Here is a 24459-nt window from a genome sequence, read left to right as displayed (position 1 = left end):
TAAAAAAAACAGCATTGTTGTTGCAAACAAGGGAAAAACTGCAGATGCTGGAAATCCAAGCAACACACACAAAATGCTGGAGGAACTCAGCAGGTCAGGCAGCATCTATGGAAAAGAGTACGGTCGGCGTTTCAGGCCGAGATCCTTCAGCTGCACTGTTGGGAATGATGGAGGTAATATGTGAGTGCCAGTAGATCAGACAGCATCAGTGCAGGGACAGTTGATTTTTCAGGTTGAGACCCTTGATCTGGACTGAAAGAATAGAGGGGACATGGTTAGTATAGAGAGGTGAGGGGGAAGGGTAGGGGGAAGAGTTGGCAGGTAATGGGTGAATCCAGGTGAATGGGTTGCTATCTGGGCCAAAGTACAAAGCCTAATTCTGCTGAAGTAGTTGTTTTACAGTATCATTAATCTAGTATATTTTAAAACAGTTATTTCACTGAGAAGATTTAGATTTTCAGCCCCCCAAAGTGTAACACTTCATGCTTGTCCGCATTAAAATTCCATATGCCTTTTTTCAACCCATTTTTCCAGCTGGTCCAGATCCTTCTGCGAGCTTTGATGGCCTTCTTCGCTTTCACTACACCCTGAAATCATGAATTTGCCTGTCTTGTTCATGTTTTCAGATGAGCCAAGATTTTGAAGTCAAAAGTAACATTGGTGCTCTTAGAGAATTCCCACTTCCAAGATTTCCAGGATTCCTGTACTTTCCAAGTATGCTTTTCTTTCTCTGCAACCCACTTCCATTCCATATTTGAGCCCTTAACTCTTAAGAGTTTGTTTGTTCATATTGATATTTCCACGTCAAAGATGTCATACAAGCAGGAGCTGTTTTTGCAATGATTAAAATGCTAGGTGGGCCAAAACCCTGCTGACCTTTACTGCCTTGCAAGTTATCCATGCCATAATGATAAATGTATTTCCCATCTATGATCTAGCTAACATCCTGGACAAATCCATTATCTTTTTATCATTCGCCTTAGCATATCGTTTTTTAAGGAGGAGCTGCATTGACTTCTAGTCCCAAATCATCAAGGAGTATGGGTGGAGAGCAGGATATGGTACTGAGATTGAGGATCAGCTTTAATCATATTGATGGAGCGGGTTTTTAGGGCTGAAGAACATAATTCTGCTTTTAGTTTTCTGGTTTCTCTTTTTTTTTTAACCTTATTTTAAACATGTTCCTCCAGGTAGGCATTCTGCAATATCCTCCTTCCTAACTTCTATTCGGTGAGAATAATTCTCATTTTTGACATGCATTATTCCTGTACTATTTTTGTTATGTTCAGCTGACGTGTGCTTAATTTTCCCAATCCATTAAGAATGTTCAATTCTTCAAAAATGTCAAGAGCTTGCTTTTCTAGACATTTAGTAGATATTTCTACACAAAAGATGTTACACAAACAAAAGTTGTATTTACAATTATTGTAACGCTAGATACGCCAGATTCTGCTGACCTTTACTGTTAGTTTTGATCAGAACTTGAAGGTTTGGCTGACATAATGGAAAGATTGAATCTCTTATTTTTTTAATGCATCAGGGAAATGCTGGTTGGTTCCTGTGCCAGGTTCAACATGGTTGATTATAAAATCAGCTGTAATGCAAAAATTTAGGAGCAGAGGAGAACATAAGTTATTTTTCTAAATTACTTTTGATACAGCATTTTAATTAGAAATAATTTAATTGGTTTAATTTTATTTTTTCATTTAAAATAATAGTAATTTTATGAAATATTTTCTTAAATTTTAAGACGTTTTCATGCCTGTTGGAGTCATAGTAAAAGCTATTAAAATAACTTAGAATTTCACAATTGGCAAAGTGCAGCCTCTAGCTTTTCCAACATTCCAAGAACACTTTGAACAAGGGCCACTGCATTGCCCTGTTTCGAGCCTAAGGACCACTGGATTTCAGGGCACAGAGTCAGGGGGACAGCACTTTTACATGTGACCTAGGTAAGTGTGCACATGGTTGAACCACAGACAATAATTCTAGTAACTAGTCAGTATAATCCAGCCCAATGTTACATTATTTGACAAAGCTAAATGATGAAGTATTTGGAAGCTGGGTTTTTTTTGGCATTCTTCTGAAGACAGGCATGAAAATTATGCTGCTTTTTGAAATAATTTTCTATTTAAAATAGTTTGTAATTATTTTGTGATATTGAATATAGATTATCCAACTGTAGTAATATCAGATTACAGCACCACCATTCCTTAATGTGTGCCTAATTTCAGTGTGCATACAGGCAGTTTTAGGTTTATGAATCTGAGTGTAGTATAATTCTCATATCTTGCAATGAATTTGCTTCCTCAAAATGAAAGCATATCCCTCCTGTAATATAGAAGTAACTAGTAGGCCTATAAATTTCTCATTAGCTTCATCTAATTGACTTCTTTAATTGGTGGTTTATCAGGAAATCCACCATAACTTCTGATTTAACATAAGTTCTGATTAATATGAAGTAAATAATTTGGTATATAATGAAATATTTCTGCTATCCTAGCATTGACATTAAAAGTAAAATCAGCAGTCTTCAAATTAATTTCTTTTGTGATCAAGGCAATGACCTGGATTTCGTGATCATGATGAGCTGACAGCATTTGTCACTGACCTTAATTAAAATCTGTTTACTAGCCTTCACCTGTGTCTTCTGTGAGAGTTTAGACAAACTACTGGAGGGTGTTTATGCGGTGTTTCATTCACTTAGGTTGTACCACACACGCTTGAGGGTGCCATCGTGTGGAGTGATTAAGATAAGCCTTACCCACAAAAACAAAAAAAATCATTATTTTGGCTGATTATTTTCCAAATATACCTGAACTGTTTTGACTGTAAAAGCTTCCAATAAAAACATTAAAGGAATTTAAATAAGCCATTGCAAAGATTGATTTTTAAGAATCTTTGACTGTTAACAATTTTCAAATGAACAAACAGTTTAAAATCTGATTTGCTCCACTGAATGTCCCACTGTGGAAAACACGCTTTATAGCTCCTCAGATCTGGTGCAGAAGCTCTGGGATCATAGACAGCAATTTCAAAATTCTATCATTATCACACACTTGCAGAAATTCCAAAGAATTAAGCCAACTTCAAGGAGCAATAAAGGCATGCTGTGTCATCTTCATTGCTATCTTCATTATTATTATTACAGTTATTACCCTTCAACCATCCTGCATCAACATGAATAACTTCATTCACTAAATCTGAACTGATTCCACAACCTACAGATTCACTTCCAAGGGCTCTACAACTCATGTTCTCAATATTATTTATTTCTATGTAAATACACTATTTGTCTTTTATGGCACTTTGGTTGCTTGTCAGTCTTTATGTATAGTTTTTCATAAATTCAATTGTATTTCTTTATTTTCCTGTAAATGCCTGCAAGGAAATGAATTTCAAGGTAGTATATGGTGACATATATGTACTTTGATAATCCATTTCCTTTGACTTTGACTTTACCTCAAAATGTAGGCCAGTTGTTTCAAGGATTTTCTGCACGTACAGATAGAAAATGCTGGAACTACTCAACAGGATATGTAGTTAACCCATAGTTAAATATTTCAACAGCTTTAATTATAACAGTAAAAAGTGTCATAGGCCTTTGTATATGTCCAAGTGAATCTGTCTGATAGAAATGGCTACAGTGAGATGGCATCTTATCTGAAACACAGTGCCTCTGACAATTCATTTGTTGTGTGTTACATTAATTTCTTTCTCCAGGGGTTACTTAATAAAACTCATCATTAAACAAAATTTGTTCTAGGTTAAGGTTTCTGGAACAGAACGTCTGCGGGACACAGTACACTTCAAAAACGTTGCCTGTGCCCGAAGTCCAAAAAAGTAACATTTAAATGAGGTCCTATATTGAATATAGAAAACTATTAAAAATTGGACGTGAATATTTTTTAAACTCAAACATGAGTGATCTCTTTTCCCACTTTTTAAAGCAGAGGTTCCCAATCTGGGGGTCCATGGACTCCTCACTTAATGGTAAAGGTCCAGGAAATAAAAGAAGGTTGTGCATCCTGACCTTAAAGGAAGAAACTTGCTAGGATGAACCTTTGGTTTTAATCACATATGAAAAACACTTAGTTGATTGTGAAGTGTTTCAGGATTGCCCAGTGTTGGATAAGGTGCGATATAAGTGCAACTGGCTGCCTTTTCATCTGTCTGCCATTGTGCCCAGTTATTATTTTATCCCATGTATCCAGAACTTCCTCAGTGCCAGGGACTACCTTGTGGAAAGTAGCATCTTTTCACTGGTTTTGGGCTAACATTGTTCAAAATGCCCCAAACTGACAATCATTGAAAGATGTGACTGAATTAACATAGATTCTTTATTAGTGGAGGTTGGGGTGTGGCTGTTTATGCTCTGCAAAACAAGTTTCTTAGGTATAACAGAGTATTCACTTTTCATTACTTACTGTTCTCTATTCTGATACATCCAGGCATGTACGCGTGCAAAAATGGTCGGAATAACCCTTGTTTGGTCTATGTCAGCTTCAACCACAAAATCTATGTTTACTGGAAAGTGGAGCTGGAGAGAATGGAATCTACCAATATTTTAAAGGTGCTGGAGACAGATGAGTTCAGGAAACTAATGCAAGCAACATCTATTGGTAGGTGCTTCAGTGGCTGCTTTTCTCATTGGTTGTGCACACATTATTTAAGAGTTAATTCAGAATCATTAAGCATATGAAATTTCCTTTTTCCCTTCCATGTTGTATTTCACTTCCTATCACTTAATGAGTGAATGACAAGGTAGTACTGGGTGTCATCAGCATACTCTGGCTCAGTTTGCCATAATGACTGATATAAGTTTAAAAAAAAAAATTTCTATAATCTAGCCTCCTTTGCAAAGAATTACTCCAAATACACAGAAAGACCAACTCAAGAGACCAAAAGCATCACCGTTATTCAGACAGATTTTCTGAAGCTGTGTCAGTGTTAAAAATAGAGGGCTCTGGATAACCCTAGGTAATTTCTAAAGTAAGTACATGTTTGACACAGCATTGTGGGATGAAGGGCCTGCATTATGCTGTAGGTTTGCTATGTTTCTGTGTTACTGAGAGTTCAGTAACATAGGATTACTAAAATCCTTATCCCATCGATGTTCAAAGCTCCATGCTCCTGTTGGCCACAAAAAGGCAGTCTTGAGGTAAGAGATTTAAAGGAGATCCTAGGGGTAAGATTTTTTGATATACAGAGAGTAGTTGTTACCTGGAATGTATCTGCCAGAGGAGATGGTAGAATCAGATAAAATTACTGTTTACTGTACTTACAGTAACTAGGCAAAGCGAAGAAGGATATGGTCCCAAAGCAGGCACGTGCAATCAGAGTCGATGGGAAAGAGGTGGGAAGGGCGTAGTGGCTTGAAGGCTCATCACAACACTGCATGTCTCTATAGCAATTATGACTATACTGCAAGAGACTGGCTGGATGAAAATTTGCCAATTTTACCCTTCATTCCTCTATCTCTTTAGAAATGTGACTTACAATGATTCAGAAATTATTGCACTTTAAACAATATATAAACCTTATCACCAGTAAAAATTAAGACCAAAGGAGTGTTCCCCAGATTCTAAGACTTTAATAATGTAGAATCTTCAGGAATTTGCTGCCAGGCTGGCAAAAACCTAACATCTACAGTAAAACAGAAGTGATGAAATACTTGTTACATCAGACAAAATATATGGAGAGAGAAACCTTTAATATTTAGGGTAGAAGACCTTTCATAAACTATCCTGAATCAAGCATCTGGATGCCAATGCATCCACCTGCTTTGTTGCTTCATTTGGGCCCATTATCTACTCCACTACCTCTTCTTCTCCAAAGTCCTCCCCATCAACTGTGAGTACCAGTCTTAGCTTTTCCCCAGCAGCTGTCAGAACTGGCTGTGCCTGGGGGAAGAGCAAGTTCAAAATGAGATTGTGAATGAACACTGGCAAGCCACAGATTTTCATGTTCTGACAAGTAAATGAAAAATAAACCTTCCGTATTGGATGCAGCGATTCAGATCGATGGGTTTACTATACATTGTCAGGATAGATATATAGAGTCTCTCAAAAGCAGAGGTGGAGGAGTATGCCTCATGATCATCTCTTGGTGCACAAATATATCAGCGCTGTCCCAATTCTGCTCACCAGACCTGGAAGATCTAGCCGTTAAGTGCTGTCCATTTTACCTACAGCGGGAGACTTTCAGGGTCAGTTTAGTAGCAGTATACATTCCACCTCAGGCCATTGTCAGTCAGGCTTTATGATCTGAGCAATGGGATCAGCATGCATGAAACAGCACACCCTAACGCCTTCACCACCGTTTTGGGAAATTTTAGCCAAGCCAGTCTGAAAACATCACTAAGCAATTACCATCAACAGATCACTTGCAATACTAGAGGAAACAACACATTAGACCATTGTTACACCACCATCAAGAACGCCTACCACGCTATTCCACGCCCTCACTTCAGGAAGTCTGATCGCCTAGCTGTACTTCTACTCCCTGAGTATGGGCAGAGACTGAAGACTGCAGCACCAGTAGTGTGGACCAAGAACGTATGGACAAGGGAAGCACAGGAGTGCCTACAGGACTGCTTTGAATTGGTGGGCTGGACTGTATTCAGGGATTCATCTTTGGACCTGGATGAGTATGCTGCAGTTGTTACCGACTTCATTAAAACCTTTGTGGATGAGTGTGTGCCTGCGCAGACTAACTGTACATTCCCAAACCAAAAGCCGTGGATGAACCAGGAGATATGTCATCTGCTGAAGGCTAGATCTGTGGCACTCAAGTCTGGTGATCCAGGCCTGTACCAGAAAACCAGGTATGATTTGCGGAGGGCTATTTCAAGGGCGAAGAGATAATTTCAAACGAGGTTGGAGGGAACATTGGATGCACGGTAACTCTGGCAAGGTCTGCAAGACATTACTTCCTACAAAGTGAAACCCAATAGCATGAATGGCAGCGATGTTTCACTACCAAATGAACTCAACGCCTTCTATGCCCACTTTGAAAAGGAGAATATAACTACAGCTGCGAAGATCCCTGCTGCTCCTGATGACCCTATGATCTCCGTCTCAGAGGCCAATGTTAGGCTGTCTTTAAAGAGAGTGAACCCTTGCAAGGTGGAAGGTCCCAATGGAGTACCTGCTAAGGCCCTGAAAACCCTATGCCAACCAACTAGCGGGAGTATTCATGGACATTTTCAACCTCTCACTGCTACGAGCAGAAGTTCCCACTTGCTTCAAAAAGGCAACAATTATACCAGTGCCTAAGAAGAATAATGTGTGCTGCCTTAATGATTATCGCCCGGTAGCACTCACATCGACAGTGATGAAATGCTTTGAGAGGCTGGTCATGACTAGACTGGACTCCTGCCTCAGCAAGGACCTGGACCCATTGCAATTTGCCTATTGCCACAATAGGTCAACAGCGGATGCAATCTCAATGACTCTTCACACGGTTTTAGAACACCCAGACAACACAAACTCCTATGTCAGGATGTTGTTCATTGACTATAGCTCAGCATTTAAAACCATCATTCCCACAATCCTGCTTGAGAAGTTGCAGAACCTGGGCCTCTGTACCTCCGTCTGCAACTGGATCCTCGACTTCCTGACTGGAAGACCACAACCTGTGCGGATTGGTGATAACATCTCCTCCTCAATGACGATCAACACTGGTGCACCTCAGAAGTATGTGCCTAGCCCACTGCTTAATTCTCTATATATCTATGATTGTGTGGCTAGGCATAGCTCAAATACCATCCATAAATTTACCATTGTTGGTAAAATCTCAGATGGTGATGTGAGGGCATACAGGAGCGAGGTATGCCAACTAGTGGAGTGCTGTCGCAGCAACAACCTGGCACTCAACATCAGCAAGACGAAAGAGCTGATTGTGGACTTCAGGAAGGACAAGACGAAGGAACGCATACCAATCCTCATAAAGAGATCAGAAGTAGAGAGAGTGAGCAGTTTCAAGTTCCTGGGTGTCAAGATCTCTGAGGATCTAACCTGGTCCCATCATGTCGATGCAATTATAAAGAAGGCAAGACAGTGGCTATACTTCATTAGGATTCTGAAGAGATTTGTTATGTCAACAAATACACTCAAAAACTTCTATAGATGTACCGTGGAGAGCATTCTTACAGGCTGCATCACTGTCTGGTATGGGGGGGGGGCGCGGTGGGGGGGGGAAGTGGAGGCTACTGTGCAAGACCGAAAGAAGCTGCAGAGGGTTGTAAATTTAGTTGGCTCCATCTTGGGTAATAATCTACAAAGTACCCAGGACATCTTCAAGGAGGGGTCTCTCAGAAAGGCAGCCTCCATTATTAAGGATCTCCAGCAGCCAGGTAGAAGCCCGAAGGCACACACTCAGCAATTCAGGAACAGCTTCTTCCCCTCTGCTATCCAATTCCTAAATGGACATTGAACCCTTGGACACTACCTCACTTCCTTAATATATATTATTTCTGATTTTTGCACTTTTTAAAATCTATTCAATATATGTATACTCTAATTGATTTACTTATTTATTATTATTATTTTATTTTTGTTTTTTTCTCTTCTATATTGTGTATTGCATTGAACTGCTACTGCTAAGTTAATAAATTTCACGACACATGTCGGTGATAATAAACCTGATTCTGATTCTGATGCTGATACTTAAAAGGTCAAAAAGGGCAGACATCAGAAGTGTGGCTGGCTTTCCTACTGCCTGAAACAGGATCTCCTGATTCATTACTTCTGTGACTCTTGAGGCTTTCACTTTTCCTGGCTCCTATTAATTAGAAACTGCCTCCTGCTGAGGTTTTTCAGCAGACATTTTCCTGGTGTCGAACATTCTTCCAGTGCTGTGCAACAAAATTAGATGAGGGACAGCTATGAAATTGTGGGGGTGGAGATAGAGAGTACAAGCCAAAATCTCATCTTATTTCTTTAGGTCATCAATTAGCAATTGCATGATTTTCAAAAAGCTGCTAAAGCCAAATGTTTATCAGAACGGTAGTAATAAATTAGAAGTATCCAATATTATACTCTACATTATTTGCTATATTCCACAGGCCAGCAAAGTTTTGACGGTAGGCATGTCTGGGAGTGGGGCCTCCACAGTTGTCAAAGCCTTTTAGGGATGGATTTGACCATAAAGATTGGAAAAGCCATGCTCTGTGCAGAGCCTCACCAGTAAGGTAGAGGTTGGACCTCAGTATCCTATTGGAATAAACAACTTGGGGGTAGGCTAGATATAGAGCTCACAGGTCATCAAAAGATCTGGCTCCAAGAATCATAATTCTTTAGTTATATTAATTCATTTGCCTTTGGCCTTTTACATTTTAAATTTTTTTTTCGTTTCTCACACTTCTCAATTTCCTCTGTTCTCTCTTTCCTTTCAGAATACTATTCTCCCCTATTCCTTCATTCTATTTTTTCCCTATATCATTCTGTTTCCTTTCCTCTCCTCCTGTCTGTTACTGCATTTGTATATTTACCCCTTTACCCTCTCTTGAATGCCATGTCATCCTAATATTTCATTCAATGCTAATATTTAACCACCACTGTTGCTATTATTCATTTATTGATTGGATGTTTGAATTGGTACATTTTTGTACCACAGGGTACATGCTTATCTCTCCAGCAACATTATGCTTGAATCTCAGCATGCAGTTTTCTGCTTTACCAGGGCAATGTAATGGTCTTAAACAAAGTTACATGTGAAATATTCCATGTATGGCCCGTTGTCCAAACTTCTCCTTGACTTTGCTGTTTCACACAGCCGATCACACTAACTTCCTTCAAATGACTTACCTTTCTTCTGCTCGGTGTGATTACAATTATGTTGTAGTCTTTCCCATCTGCATAAGGTTGCATCGCGGATCTTCCCTCAGTGCCCTTCCACCATCTGCCCCACACCAGCCCACAACCCAGCTTTATCTGCCTATTTTCTTGGCAAATAGGGTTACATTTGACACTCATGCTCCTTCTCTGCAGCTTATCTGAGGTGCATACTTGGAAACACTTTTATAAGTGTCTTTCCAGTGCTAGCCACAAATTCTATGCACGTGCAAATGGTTCCAATCTCCTCTCCAACCACTGACTCTATTTGAACCAAACTGTGCAGCTTCTGGGCTGTATTCCATCACAAGTTCAGCTTCAAAACACCATAAGACCATACAACGTAGGAGTATAATTAGGCCATTTGCTCCATCGAGTCTGCTCTGCCATTCCATCATGGCAGATTTATTATCCCTCTCAACTCCATTCTCTTGCCTTCTCCACTTAACCTTTGACACCTTCATTAATCAAGAACATAGCAGCCTCTGCCTTCAATATTCCCAGTCACTTGGCCTGCACAGCTGTCTGCGGCAATAAATTCCACAAATTCACTACCCTCTGGCTGAAGAAATTCCTCCTCATATCTGTTCTAAATGTACGTCCCTCTGTTCTGTGGCTGTGCCCTCTGGTCCTAGACACCCCCACTACAGGAAACATCTTCTCCATATTTACTTTATCCAGACATTTCAATATTTGATAGGTTGCAATCAGATCTCCCTCATTCTTCCAAACTTCAGTGAGTTCAGGCCCAGAGCCATCAAATGCTTCTCGTATGTTAACTCTTTCATTCCTGGAACCTCCTCTGGAGCCTCTTCAATGCCAGCAGATGTTTTCTTAGATAAGGTGCCTAAAATTGTTCATAATACTCCTAGTACGGTCTGACCAATGCCTTATAAAGCCCTAGCTTTACATTCTTGAAATGAATGCTAATATTGCATCTGCCTTCCTTATCACCAGCTCAACCTGCAAGTTAACCTTTAGGGAATCCGGCACAAGGATTCCCAAGTCCCTCTGCACCTCTGATTTTGAATTTTCTCCCTATTTAGAAAATAGCCCACACCTTTATTCCTTCTGCAAAGTGCATGAACATGCACTTCCCTACATTATATTTCATCTGTCATGTCTTTGCCCATTCCCCCAATCTGTCTAATTCCTTGTGACCATCTACCTTCAGGCTTTTCAGCTTCCCAAGCACCTTCTCCTTAATAATAGCAATGACACTCACTTCTGCCCCTGACAGACTCGTATCTCTGGCGTACTGCTAGTGTCCTTCCCAGTGAAGACCGATGCAAAATACTTACTAAGGTCTCCCACCATTTCTTTGTCCCCCATTACTACCTCACCAGCATAATTTTCCAGTGGTCCAATATTCACTCTCATCTCTCTTTTACTCTTTATATATCTGAGAAAACTTTTTGTATCCTTTTTTGTATTATTGGCTAGTTTACATTCATATTTTCTCTCTTTATGACTTTGTTGCTGGCTTTTGGTTTTCAAAAGCTTCACAATCCTCTACCTTCTCACTGATTTTTGCAATATTCTCTCCTTTGCCTTTATGGTGTACTTGACTTCCCTTGTCAGTTATGTTGCCTGATCCTTCCTTTAGAATAATACTTCATCTTTGGGATGTACCTTTCCTATGCCTTCCGTGTTTCCCCTATAGACACCAGCCATTGCCATTTTGCTGTCATCCTGCTAGTGTTCCCTTCCAATCAACTTTCTCATACCTTTCTGATTCCCTTTCATCCACAGTAATACTGACACATTCAATTTTATCTTCTTCTCAAATGTCAGGTTGAATTCTATCATATTATGATCACTCCCTTCAAGAGTTCCTTTACCTTAAGCTTCCTAATCAAATCTGGGTCATTACACAAACACCCAATCCAGGATTTTCATTCCCCTACTGGGCTCAACTATAAGCTGCTCTAAAAATCCATCTCATAGGCATTCTAGAAATTCTCTCTCTTGGGATTCAGCACCAACCAGACTTTCCCAATCTACCTGCATATTGAAAACCCCATTATTATTGCAAATATTGCCCTTTTTATGTGCCTTTTCTATCTCCGATTGTAATTTGTATCCTATATCCTGGCTACTGTTCAGAGGCCTGTACATAACTCCTATCAGGGACTTTTTACCCTTGTAAATTCTTAACTCTACCCACAAAGATCCTACATCTTCTTATCCTATGTCACCTTTATCCAAGAACTGGAAATCATTTTTCCCCAATAGAGCCACCCCACCTGCTCTGCCTTCCTGCTTGTCCTTTCGATACAGTGTGTATCCTTATGCTTGCCTTCTCCATCACATCATCTCCTTCCACATTTATGATGTTGCAAATCTTTTTATCATATTTGCTACTGAAGCCCTATTTAAGGATTTGTTTATTTAGAAATACAGCACGAAACGTGCCTTTCCAGCTCTGAGCCACGCCATCCTGCAACCCACCTGTTTAACCCTAGCCTAAACACAGGACAATTTATAATGACCAATTAACCTACTAACAGGTACGTCGTTGGACTGCGGGAGGAAACCAGAGCATTTGGTGGAAACCCATGCGCACATTGGATTTCAGGCTCAATTTTTCTAAAGCTTTTCTCTGTGGTCCTGTTGGTGAGAGACCTTATCAATTGTGAATCTCTGTTATTGAATGAATTATCCCACTATTACATGCTTACCATTTATATATTTTATGAAATAGTTACATTTACTCATTAATAATCTTTTCAAGGCTCCACAAATATTTAAATCTTATAATTAATTGCAGTGTGCAAATTTTAACAACGTAAAAATTGTTAGGTGCACCTCTATGACAAAAATAAGGACCAATTAAGACTGTTCCCTCAAGTAGTGAATTGTTGGAGATTTCAATAAGATAATATATTTTATCTTTTTTAATTTATCCTATTTGACTTGCTTCTTTCCACTTCTTTCCACCATTTATTTGATCTATGTCTGATCTGATAATAAATTTAATCATTCTGTTCCACCCTACTTCTCAGTCATTCCTACTTTCATTCTTTTCTGGTGCATATCATTGATTAATGTGAATACTGTACTTGCATTTATCAGGATTTGAGTTGTTCATACTTTGCAGGCTTTCACAAATTTACAGACATTACAAAAGTTTTTAACCTGAGCAGTGTAGGAGAATGATTAATTTTTAAAAATTTGCATACAAGATCATTGCTGACAAGGTTAAAAATCATGGTTTCCTAATGATCTTGCAGTTATTCCTTGGTTGTTTTGAAAAGCTTTTAGTATTGTATGAGTTAAAGTGGTTCTCAAGGACAGATTGCTGAAGAGTGCGAGATTTCCTTCCATTCTTTTTACTTAAGGAAGCAAAAAAATATACAAAGTGATTTAAAGCAAAAAATAAAGTTCGAACCCCAACAATATTTGTGAATCAGATTTATTTCAACAATCAAGCAATGTCATGGTCATCTTAATTGACATTAAAATTTCAGTATTTAAATTTCAACGTTCCAAGTACATTTATTATCAAAGTATGGATACTATATACAACCTTGAGTTTCATCTCATTACAGACAGCCATAAAAGAAAGAAACCATTAAGAAAAAAGACCGTCAAGCACTCAATGTGCAGAATAAAAACAAATTGTGCAAAAATAAAAGTAGGCAAATACCAATCAGAACTGAAGTTCATGAAAGTGAGACCACAGCCACAAAGCCAGTCATCACAGCAGCTGATCCATTAGTTTGTTAGTTGCATGCCACAGCCTCAGTTCAGCGCAGCAATGAGTAAACTTCGTGGAGCATTAAGCTGAACACCAGCCCATCCCTCTCCTCTGGCTCAACATTCTGACCTTTCCAATCTGGTGCTTAAATCAGGTCATTGCTTGCTCTTGGACCTGGGGCCTGCTGCCTTGAAACGCTCTTGGGGCTGGGCTCCGATGCTTCGGTTCAGTGAGTACCCGACCTTTCCATCCTGGCCCAGTGCTTAAATCGGCAAAACAGTGGGTCATTCCTCATTCTCGTTCTCGGTCCCAGGCCTGGGCCCCACAGCCTTGGTTCTGACTCATCGAATCGCCTTCAAGTCCGCTCCAGCAATGGCCGATCTTTAACTTGTACCCCACTCTCGGGCCCCGCATCCTTGCTTCAACCTGTACCCACCACACTCGCACCTTTTGAGACTTCAGTTCACACCGCAAAAATGCCAGGTTGTTCAGGCAATTCAAAAGTTCAGCTCCGAAAGGGAAGTTACAGGTTATTGATTGCAGTGATCATATCCGAGAAGAAGTGAGATTAATACAGTCATTCATTGTTTTGTTTGCTGCCAGCAAGTCATCACTGTACTTCACCAGCACCATCTTAACTATTTGTTGAGTTAACTGAAGTTAAATTCTGTGTGCTGTGATTTCATTCAATCATTTCTCTGGGTTATCAGTGCAGGTTTTTAGGGTTTTAGAATATTAATCCCTGTAATAAATGAGCTGCCTGTTGCAGCTAACTTTACGCCAATTACTTACTTACTTCCAAAGTTTTCACCAGGTAATATGAGGAGAATAGTTCATTTCACAAAGTTCTTGAAGTTTGTGATTGCTTGCAAGCTATACTTTTACAAATTTGCATATTCAGGGCAATAAACGAAGAAAGTAATCCAGGTGTTAATTACAAGCAGTCCTCTCTTGTCTTAATCTTGTTCTTGTGACTGTCACTGTGATACAAGTCAACATTGTGTCACTGAATGCAACTGTTACATGGAGATTTTCCACCAAAACCATAATAGTTATTTTAAGCAGTCAGAAATTCCTGACCATCCAGGAAATTCTTTATCTTTGTGGTACGAGTTAATTATTTGTGTCCCTTATGTCCTTGCATAAATTTAAGTGTGTTGGAGATATTGAGTCAAAGAATCCCAGCAAAGTTATGCTTCAAGTTATTTCTGGAACATCAAGGGAAAGAATGTTCCTATGGACCACACAAGAATAACCCAGATCATCATATAGCAACCTTCATTGCTGCTGGTTGGGGTAGTGCAATATATTGTCCAACCATAATCTGACAATCTGTACTATAATCCACTCTGCAGTTTAAAGCAGAGCTTCAAAATTACAGCTGTCTGTTTGTGGACATGAATAACACCCATACAGACTCTGTTTGATAGGGATATCAGAATCCAAATTGAGTCAACATTGTTTTTTCAGATGGAAAGAATCTTTGCAGTAGCGGCGGGAAAGCTTTCAGAGAAATACAAGGGTGTTATGTTCCTTTAAAAACAGATATAAACAGCAATGGGTTATGTGAAGGCCATGCAGTTTGTTTTTGCATTCTCTGGGGATATTACTAATTTTTCAGGTTGTAAAAACATGATGAATTGCTACATTATCTAAAAATATTAACTGTGGGAACAAGAGTTTTGTCTGACATTTACCCATTGCTAATGAAAAACCAACTCTACCCATGCTTGGTTTCCCATGAGAATCTACTGAATATTGCTGTTAACGTTTGAGGGAGAAGGAAGCATATGCCTTAAAACTGGTCAAAGAGAACTACATATCTAAATTTTCATCATTCTAGTGTATTAAATACTATGGACCATGTTTCTTGCTGGAGGTGTGGAGAGCAGTCAAGTTAAAACCACATTAAAGTGATTTAGAAAACATCATCGACCTAAAAGCCATCATAGTCTTCGCTTTCCAAAACAGCAATCCAACAAGCTCCTTCCAGCAAACCAACAATCTAAGACCAGAAGTCACAGCCTCAGAATAAAGGGGCATTCTTTTAGAACAGAGGTAAGGAGGAATTAGTGAATCTGTGGAATTCTTTGCCACAGGCAGCTGAGGAGGCCAAGTCTTTATGTATATTTAAGGCAGAGTTTGATAAGATTGTTGATTGGTCAGGGCATGAAGGGATACGGGGAGAAGGCAGGAGATTGGGGCTCAGAGGAAAATTGGATCAGCCATGATGAAATGGTGGAGCAGATTCAATGGGCCAAAAGGCCTAATTCTGCTCCCATGTTTTATTGTCTAAGCTCAGCAAACAAGCTGAATTACAGCTTTCAAGGGCAAACCATATTCCCCTCAGAGCAACAAGAAACAACAGAAAAAAACAAAGAAAGGTGGGAAAATTTGGTCTTGAATAAAGTCAACAATCTTCCCCTTTCTAAAACATAGATTTCACCTTAAATTATTTATAGCTTTCATGAATTCTAAGCCCAATACGATTATGAATTCTTCTATTGCATTTTGTCTCAACAGTATTTTCTTTGGCCAAGGTGTCTTCAGCACAGACTGTGGGTTCTTTATCTCTTTCCCAGTATTCGTGATCCACTTTTCCCTGCTCTTTTATCCTCTCTTGATCTTCTTATCACTAACTGCCAACGTGATGTTGGCAGCCTTGAATTCTCCAATCCCTGTTCACTCTAATTTATTCCTTTGAACTTGCAGATCACCTTTTGCTGAGGACCAATCCTGATTATTGTCATCAAACCCAGTGACAAGGGTGGTGCTATTTAGGAGCAACAAACAGTCCTCTATCTTGCGGAGTCCAAATGTTAGCTCTTAGACATGTCCTCAAACCAACCCCTGGACTATGACTCCACGGTGAACATCAGACTATTAGCTCCCGTAAAGTAACAGTCCTAATTTCCTCAAGAGATCTTACCTCCACAGCCTCCAATTTTACACTCTTTCCCTTCCCACAGTCCACTTTTTCTGCTTCCTACCCAAAACCTACATGTAGGATTGTTTGGGCAGGCCCACTGTTACAGCCTGCTCTTGTCCCACTAGATCTATTTTTACCTGTACTCCATCATTTCTTTTTTCTCCTTTTTCTCTCACTCCCTGATCTACCCAATTCCTCTTCACCCACCCCAGCCACCCAAGACCCTGTTTCTTTCTCCTCCACCCGCTCTATCTGCCCATCATTACATTCTCCTACTTCCCCACTGGCCCCACCTGCCCACTCAACTTCCTCATTTGATTCTAAGCTTCTCCTTCCTTTCTTATCAGATTCCATTACCTGCTGCCCTTTGTAGCCTCTACTTATCACTTTCCAATCTCCGTTGCTATTTCCTCTCTTCCCTTCTCCATCTGCCCATCGACCCTTGTCACCTGGATCTGCCTATTACTTGTTACTCTTGCTCTACCCCTTCCCTTCAATTCTTTATACTGCTGTCTTCCCACTATCCTTCATACTAGATTAAAGGTCTCGACTCAAAATGTCAACTGCCTATTTCTCTCCCCAAATGCTGCCTGATTTGTTAGTTCCTCTAGTATCTTCTCTGATGCGCCATCTCAGCTTCTACCCAAAATACCCACTATCATGTAAACCAGTCTTCATCCAATCCAATTCTGAGAACATTAGAAAAAGCACCAGGTGACATCCCACACATAATTCTGAAGATCTCCACTTAATCTCTAGTCAAACTATTCCAAAGCAGCCACAACACTGACAATATGAACATTTGTCAGGGATGATCTATTCACAGTGGAAAAAGAAAACAAATTCATTTGGGCCATTTACCACCCATTAATTTCTCAGTCAGCTCAGGGATGTAATGTACACATTGTCAGCACATACCAATAACCTGCTCACTTTAGAGAGGTAAGTATTTAACCATTTGTGGTCAAATAACGCCATTGTGCCTCAAGGGGAAAACACTCCTATAGGTGTGAATATCACCAATGGCCTGTCCTGGCCCGACCACGTTGATGCCAGGGCCAAGAAAGCTCACCAACACTTGTACTTCCTCAGGAGGCTAAAGAAATTTGGCATGTCTCCATCAACACTTTTTATTGATATACCATAGAAGGCATTCTATCTGGATGCATCACAAACAGGAGAAAATCTGTAGATGCTGGAAATCCAAAGCATTTTCTGTCTGGATGCGCAGTGTCCTGGAATGAAAATGATCTGCGCATGACCTTAAGAAAAAGAGAGTTAGGCAAAGTTCAGCACATCACGTGAATCAGCTTTCCCTCTATGGACTTTGTCTTTATTTTTCACTGCCTCAGTAAAGCAGCCAGCATAATAATAAAAAAAAACTCCCACCTCGAACATCCTCTCTTCTCCCTTCTCCCATCAGCAGAAGATACAAAAGTCTGAAAACGCACACACCAGGCTTAAGGACAACATCTATCCCACTGCTATTAGACTTGAATGGACTTCTTGTAAGATGAGATGGACTCTTGGCTTCATAATCTACTTTATTATCATTTTGCACTTTATTATTTAGCTGCACCATACTGTTTTGGTAGCTTTTACAATTTCTTCTGTCCTGTTTTATCTTGTTGTCTCTCAATGCACTATGTAATGATTTGATTTATATGAACAGTATGCAAGAGAAGCTTTTCAGTGTATTTTGGTACATATCACATTTCAGTGAATCATGGCTGAAGGATTGAGAGCTGAATGTCCAAGGTTACACGTTGTGTCGGAGGGATAGGAAGGTAGGCAGAGGGAGTGGTGTGGCTCTGCTGGTACAGAATGGCATCAAACCAGTAGAAAGATGTGAAATAGGATTGGAAGATGTTGAATCCTTGTGGATAGAGTTAAGAGAGTGAGTTTGTTGAATACCTACGAGATGGCTTTTTATTATTATTGTTATTGAGTTTGTTATTGAGTCTACTAGGGGATCAGCTAAACTGGACTGGGTGATGTGTAATGAACCAGAGGTGATTAGGGAGCTTAAGGTAAAAGAACCCTGTGGAGGCAGTGATCACAGTATGATTGAGTTCAACTTGAAATTTGATAGGGAGAAAGTAAATTTAATGTAGCAGTATTTCAGTAGAGTAAAGGAAATTATAGTGGTATGGGAGAGGAGTTGGCCAAAGTAAATTGGAAGGAGATGCTGGCAAGGATGACAGCAGAGCAGTGATGGCATGTTTCTGGGGAAATTGAGGAAGGTGCAGGATAGATGTTTTCCAAAAATAAGAAATACTCAAATGGCAGGATATTCAACCATAGCTGACAAGGGAAGTCAAAGCTAATGTAAAAGTAGAAGAGATGGCATACAACAACGCAAAAACTAGTGGGAAGACAGGATTGGGAAGCTTTTAAAAATCTACAGGGAGCAACTAAAAGAATCATTAGGAGGGAAAAGATGAAATATGAAAGCAAGCTAGCAAACAATATCAAAATGGATAGTAAATGCTTTTTCAAGTATGTGAAAAAAAAATAAGAGAGATGAGAGTAGATATAGGACTGCTAGAAAATGAGGCCAGAGAAATAATAATGGGGGACAAGGAGATGGCAGATGAACTAAATGAGCATTTTGCATCTGTCTTCACTGTGGAATACCCCAGCAGTGTGCTAGATGTTGAAGGGTGTCAGGAAAGAGAAGTGAGTGCAGTTACTATTACAAGAGAGAATGTGCTCAAAAAACTGAAAGATGGTACATAAATCATCCGGACCAAATGAACTGCACCCTAGGGTTCTGAAAGAGATAGTGGTAGAGATTGTGGAGGCATTAGTAATGATCTTTCAAGAATCATTAGACATGGTTCCAGAGGACTAGAAAATTGCAAATGTCACTGCACTCTTTAAGAAAGGAGGAAGGCAGCAGAAAGGAAATTGTAGACCGGTTAGCCTGACCTCAGTGGTTAAGAAGATGTTGGAGTCAATTGTTAAGGATGACTTTATGGAGTACTTGGTGACACAGGACAAGGTCAGCAAGCTTTCCTTAAGGGAAAATCTTGCCTGACAAACCTGTTGGAATTCTTTGAGGGGATTGTGGGTAGGATAGATAAAGAGGGTGCAGTGGATGTTGTATATTTGGACTTTCAGAAGGCCTTTGACAAGGTGCTGCTTACCATGGTATTACAGGAAAGCTACTGGCATGGTTAGAGCATTGTTGATTGTTGAGGAGGCAATGAGTGGGAATAAAAGAATCCTTTTCCGGTTGGCTGCCAGTGACTAGTGGTATTCCACAGGGGTTGGTGTTGGGACCTCTTCTTATTATGCTGTATATCAGTGATTTAGATGATGGAATAGATGGCTCTGTTGCCAAGTTTGCAGATGGTACAAAGATTGATGAAGGGGAAAGTAGTATTAAGGGAACAGGTAGTCTGCAGAAGGATTTAGGCAGCTTAGGAAAATGGACAAGAGAGTGGCAAATGAAATACAAAGTTAGAAAATGCATGCTCATGCACTGTAGTAGAAGAAATAAATGTGCGGACTATGTTCTAAAAGGGGAGAAAATCCAAAAATCAAAGGAACTTGGGAGTCTTTCTGCAGAACAACCTTAAGGTTAACTTGCAGGTTGAGTTGGTGGTGAGGAAGTAAATGCAATGTTAATGTTAGCAATCATTTCAAGAGGTCTAGAATATAAGAGTAGGGATGTGATGCTGAGGCTTTATAAGGCACCAGTGAGGCCTCACCTTGAGTATTGTGAACAGTTTTGGGCTCCTCATCTGAGAAAAGGTGTGCTGGCATTGGAGAGGGTCCAGAGGAGGTTCACAAGGTTGATTCTGGGAGTGAAAGGGTTATCCTACAAGGAATATTTGATAGCTCTGGGTCTGTACTCGCTGGAATTTAGAAGGATGAGAGGTGGATCTCATTAAAACCTTTCCAATGTTGTAAGTCCTAGACAGAGTAGATGTGGAAAGGATGTTTCCCATGGTGCCGTAGTCTAAGACAAGAGGGCACAGCCTCAGGATAGAGGAGTGTCCATTTAAAACAGAGATGCGGAGAGATTTCTTTAGCCAGAGGGTAGTGAATTTGTGTAATTTATTACCACAGGCAGATGTGGAGGCCAGGTTGTTGGGTGTACTTAACGCAGAGCTTGATAGGTTCTTGATTGGACATGGCAACAAAGGTTACGGGGAGAAGGCTGGGAGTGTTGCTGAGGAGGGTCAGCCATGATTAAATGGAGGTGCAGACTCGATGGGCCGAATAGTCCGATTCTGCTCCTATGTCTTATGGTCTTATATGATAATACTAAACCAATGCCAATATTCCTATCTGTCACAAAGGAAGATAGTTGATTTGGAAGTCAATCACCCCAATCACAGCATGCTATGATGAACTCCACCCAACCAATTCCAGCTGCTTCCTCAAAGACCTTCCCCCCAGGATAACTTCAGATGCTTGCTGAGGAGTGTACATAGTTACATGTACAACTGCACAAAAAATGAAACAATCTATTCCCATTTGCAGAATGATCTAAGTGACATTCATCATGGACTGGTAGGTGGCAGATAACAATAATGCCAGACAACAACCATCTTCAAAGAAAGGGTCTAACTATCAACCCTTGATATACCATTGCATGCCCCTTGCCATTAACATCCCAGGAATCATAGTTGACCAGAAACTCAACTGTACCCACCCTATACTTACTGTGCTCACAAGAACAGGTCAGAATTTGAGTATCTGATGATTCACTATTAGTACCTCATAGCTTTTCTACTATTTACAAGGCATCAGTCAGGAGTATCATGAAATTCTTGCCTCTTGCCTCTTCCAAACAGCTGTCAAAAATCTCTATCACCAAGAAGAATAGTGTAGCAAGCTGTCCAGCTTCCTGAGTCGGAAGAATATCAACAGTCCTTCATTTTTGCGGGGTCTAAATCCTCGAATGTCCTTCCCAACAGCACTGGAATGAATGCAGTTGGAAAGAAGTATCTCATCATTTTCTCAAGGGTCATTAGGGATACGCTATTATATTTGTTAGTCTTGCCAGCATTGCCCAGATCCTGAAAACTGATTAAGTGGAAAAAGTAAATAAAGATGGTTAGAGAGGGATATCACAGTTTTGGAGGAAATTTTTAGTAAAGCTTCAGAGAGCATTTTAAAGATAACTAAGAAAATAACAAACAGAAACCAAGTAAGATTTATGGCAGTTTGAAATTTTCTGATCATTCTGTAATCAATCTGCCCAATCAATCTGAATTATGAAAACATTGTTGATTTTGAGCCATAAATTTACTTGTATTGGACCGAAGTTTCCATCATGCCCTGGAGTAGAGAATTACAAAAGTTCACAATATTCTCCTGATAATCTCAGTCGTAAATAGTTGGACTCTTGTCCTGGGTTACTGTCCATGGTTCCTTCTGGGTAAATAGTTCTGGAAAGTATAGATTGATCCTTCTTAATCTTCTATCAAACGGCAAGCTTTGCATCCCAGAAATCAATCTTGTGAAGTTTTTTACATGATTTTGGAGTTAAGTACAGTACATTCTTCCTGAAGTATAGCAAGCAAAACTGATTATCTCAAACCATGAACAGTTCTCTCTCAGACTGAAGGACCATGGAATTATGTAGTAGGCAGAAATGAATAAAGGGAACCTTATTGTTGATGGACGTAATGGAGCACCTCATCATTTTGATGAAGTGGATGTAGCTGAACAAAATGTTCCCTAAAAGATTGCTTCTTTGTCTTCAATAACTCTTTGAAAGCACAATAAGCTTAAATCCAGTTCCCGGTAATGGCAACAGTATTTACCATGTTAGATGAGACCTGTTATTTCTTCATAGGCTAAGGTAGATCAGGCTGGAATGTCAGTTAGAGAATTTCCGGTAAGGTCAGTGTCCGGGCTGCAGGGGTTTTGAATCCAGGAAAAACAAGCCCAATTGCATATCAGATATGGAACAAGCCACCTGTCTTAGAGATGAGAGCTGAGACAGTACAAGAAAAACTTAATAAATAAAGATATTTGTGGAAAAAATGTTCTGAGACCGCATATTATGGCAAAGTCCCACAAGCTGTGATATGATTTATTGAAAAAAATACTGGCACACTGCCTGTAATCTTCCATCTATTCATGTACATAAGAAATGCCAAAAAGCCGCCTGATGCGTGACAGACAAGCTTAGAAAATCTTTGTAATTTATATATTTAACAGATAAATGAAAATAGCACGACACAGGAATTAATCACGAGTGACTAAGTAAAAGTGTACACAGATGCAGAATGTGTAATGTATTATATATTTAAATGTTCCATGCTGTTAGTGTTTCATATCCATTAAACCTGCAGGTTGTATTGCAAACACATGTCATAAAGATTACATGGTAGGACTATTTAAGTAGAGAGAGGAAAGACACTTTTGGAAACTCAAGGGTAACAACTTTTCTTAAAAATAAGCTCTCCTAGATTGTTTAACTGGAAAAGAATTTGAAATACAAATACTGGAACAAGCAGTAAATTTGCTGTGATTGTAGCCAACAGGAAAAGAATTGGCACTCTAAAAGCAACACTAAAACAATAAAGTACTAACTGTTTGGGGAAAACAAAACAAACTGAATAATGCTAAGTCTGGGTTTCCAAAAGCAAATGTGAAATCATTGGATGTACAGTGGTGAGAGAGGTTATTGAGCAAGCAAGTTCCACCAGATTGAATGTTAATTTCCCAAATTCTATTTTTAGATTCTCAGAGTGGGACAGGTTTTATGGCAATTTTGTATTTTAATTCTTACAGACCAGTTTATAAATGATTTGCAAATTACTTTGGTTAATTGGAGATTAAAACCATAGATTTTTGGAAATGGCTGACACCTTCAGAGAGTATGATAAGCAAATTAAAGAAAATATAAATGAACTAATTCATATTTTGTTCCCTTGTATTGCAGATGCAAGTAACAACAGTGCTGTCCAGGCTATGCTACACCAGACGCTCTACTTTCCTGATCAGCTTGACGACGTAGCCTTAAGGAGGATAAGCAGCACAAAAAATGATGAGTTGGAACTGTATACTGAACCATAAACTGTGTTTGAGGAAAAAAATAAAAGAAATTATTTTTAATAATAACAAAGTTTATGAGCCAACAAAATAGCTTCTACATCTTCACACCACAATTAAACAGTTATAAACACCTCTGAGCAGAGGAGAAAGTATTTGACTATTTATTGAGTCAACAGTGCTCATTCCCATATGTTTGTTCATGTTGTATGATTTAAGTGATCATGGTCTTTCCATGACCATAATTGTTCTTGGCAAATTTTTGTACAGAACTGGTTTGGGCAGTGTCTTTGCAAGATGGGTGACCCTGACCATTATCAATACTCTTCAGAGACTGTCTGGCGTCAGTGATCGCTTAACTAGGACTTGTGTTACGCTCCAGCTGCTCATACAATGTTCCACCACCTGCTCCCATGGGTTCGCATGACCCTGATTTGGGGGGGCTGACCAGGTGCTACATATTGCCCGCGGGTGACCTACAGGCTGGCAGAGGGAGGAAGCGCCTTACACCTCCTTTGGTGGAGACGTATCTCCACCCTGCCACCCATATGTAATCAACATATAATGATAAAGCTAATATAAAAGAATGTTTTAACATATTGTTGGAAAATAAAATTTTATCCAGTATTCTACGTGAGATTATCTTTATTAGTCATCTGTATCTACACTTGTGGACAAATACCAAAAAAAAAGTTTCCATTGTGTAGAATTGTAAAACTGAAGAAAAATTTTGCTTTAGTTCACCATCTCCCGATTTAGGACAGTCTGTACTGTGTATGAAGTATGGCATAGCAAAAATTACTTGAGTAAAGAAGAACTAGGAAAGAAGGCAATTGAGATTGTTGAACAAGATACTTATTGGGAGATGTAAAGAACTTGGAGAGCTAATTTGACTTGCAAACACAGCAAGCTGAAACTCAAAAGGTCTTGTTCGTGTCAAAGCATATAAGATGCTGTTGGGTCCATGATATTGA

At 39.6% G+C, this 24459-nt stretch overlaps 1 protein-coding gene across 5 annotated transcripts in view; it reads left to right on the top strand.

Moving 5' to 3' along the window:
• itfg2 (integrin alpha FG-GAP repeat containing 2) overlaps positions 1 to 24110 on the top strand; it is an 84644-nt gene extending 60534 nt beyond the window's left edge. For 4 of the 5 annotated variants that reach the window (XM_063059656.1, XM_063059655.1, XM_063059659.1 and 1 more), the window contains 2 exons: positions 4452 to 4622; positions 23376 to 24110. In XM_063059656.1, coding sequence (XP_062915726.1) covers positions 4452 to 4622; positions 23376 to 23509 — 305 coding nt within the window. In that variant the 3' untranslated portion in view covers positions 23510 to 24110. The remainder of the gene's footprint in view (positions 1 to 4451; positions 4623 to 23375) is intronic. The other variant, XM_063059657.1, reaches the window with a different exon arrangement.
• The last annotated feature ends 349 nt before the right edge of the window (positions 24111 to 24459 follow it).

The sequence above is a fragment of the Mobula hypostoma genome, chromosome 9 (assembly GCF_963921235.1).
Source record: "Mobula hypostoma chromosome 9, sMobHyp1.1, whole genome shotgun sequence".
In the NCBI taxonomy this organism is placed as follows: Eukaryota; Metazoa; Chordata; class Chondrichthyes; order Myliobatiformes; family Myliobatidae; genus Mobula; species Mobula hypostoma.
Note: the sequence above shows the minus strand (reverse complement) of the source record. Positions and strands in the feature narration are given on the sequence as shown.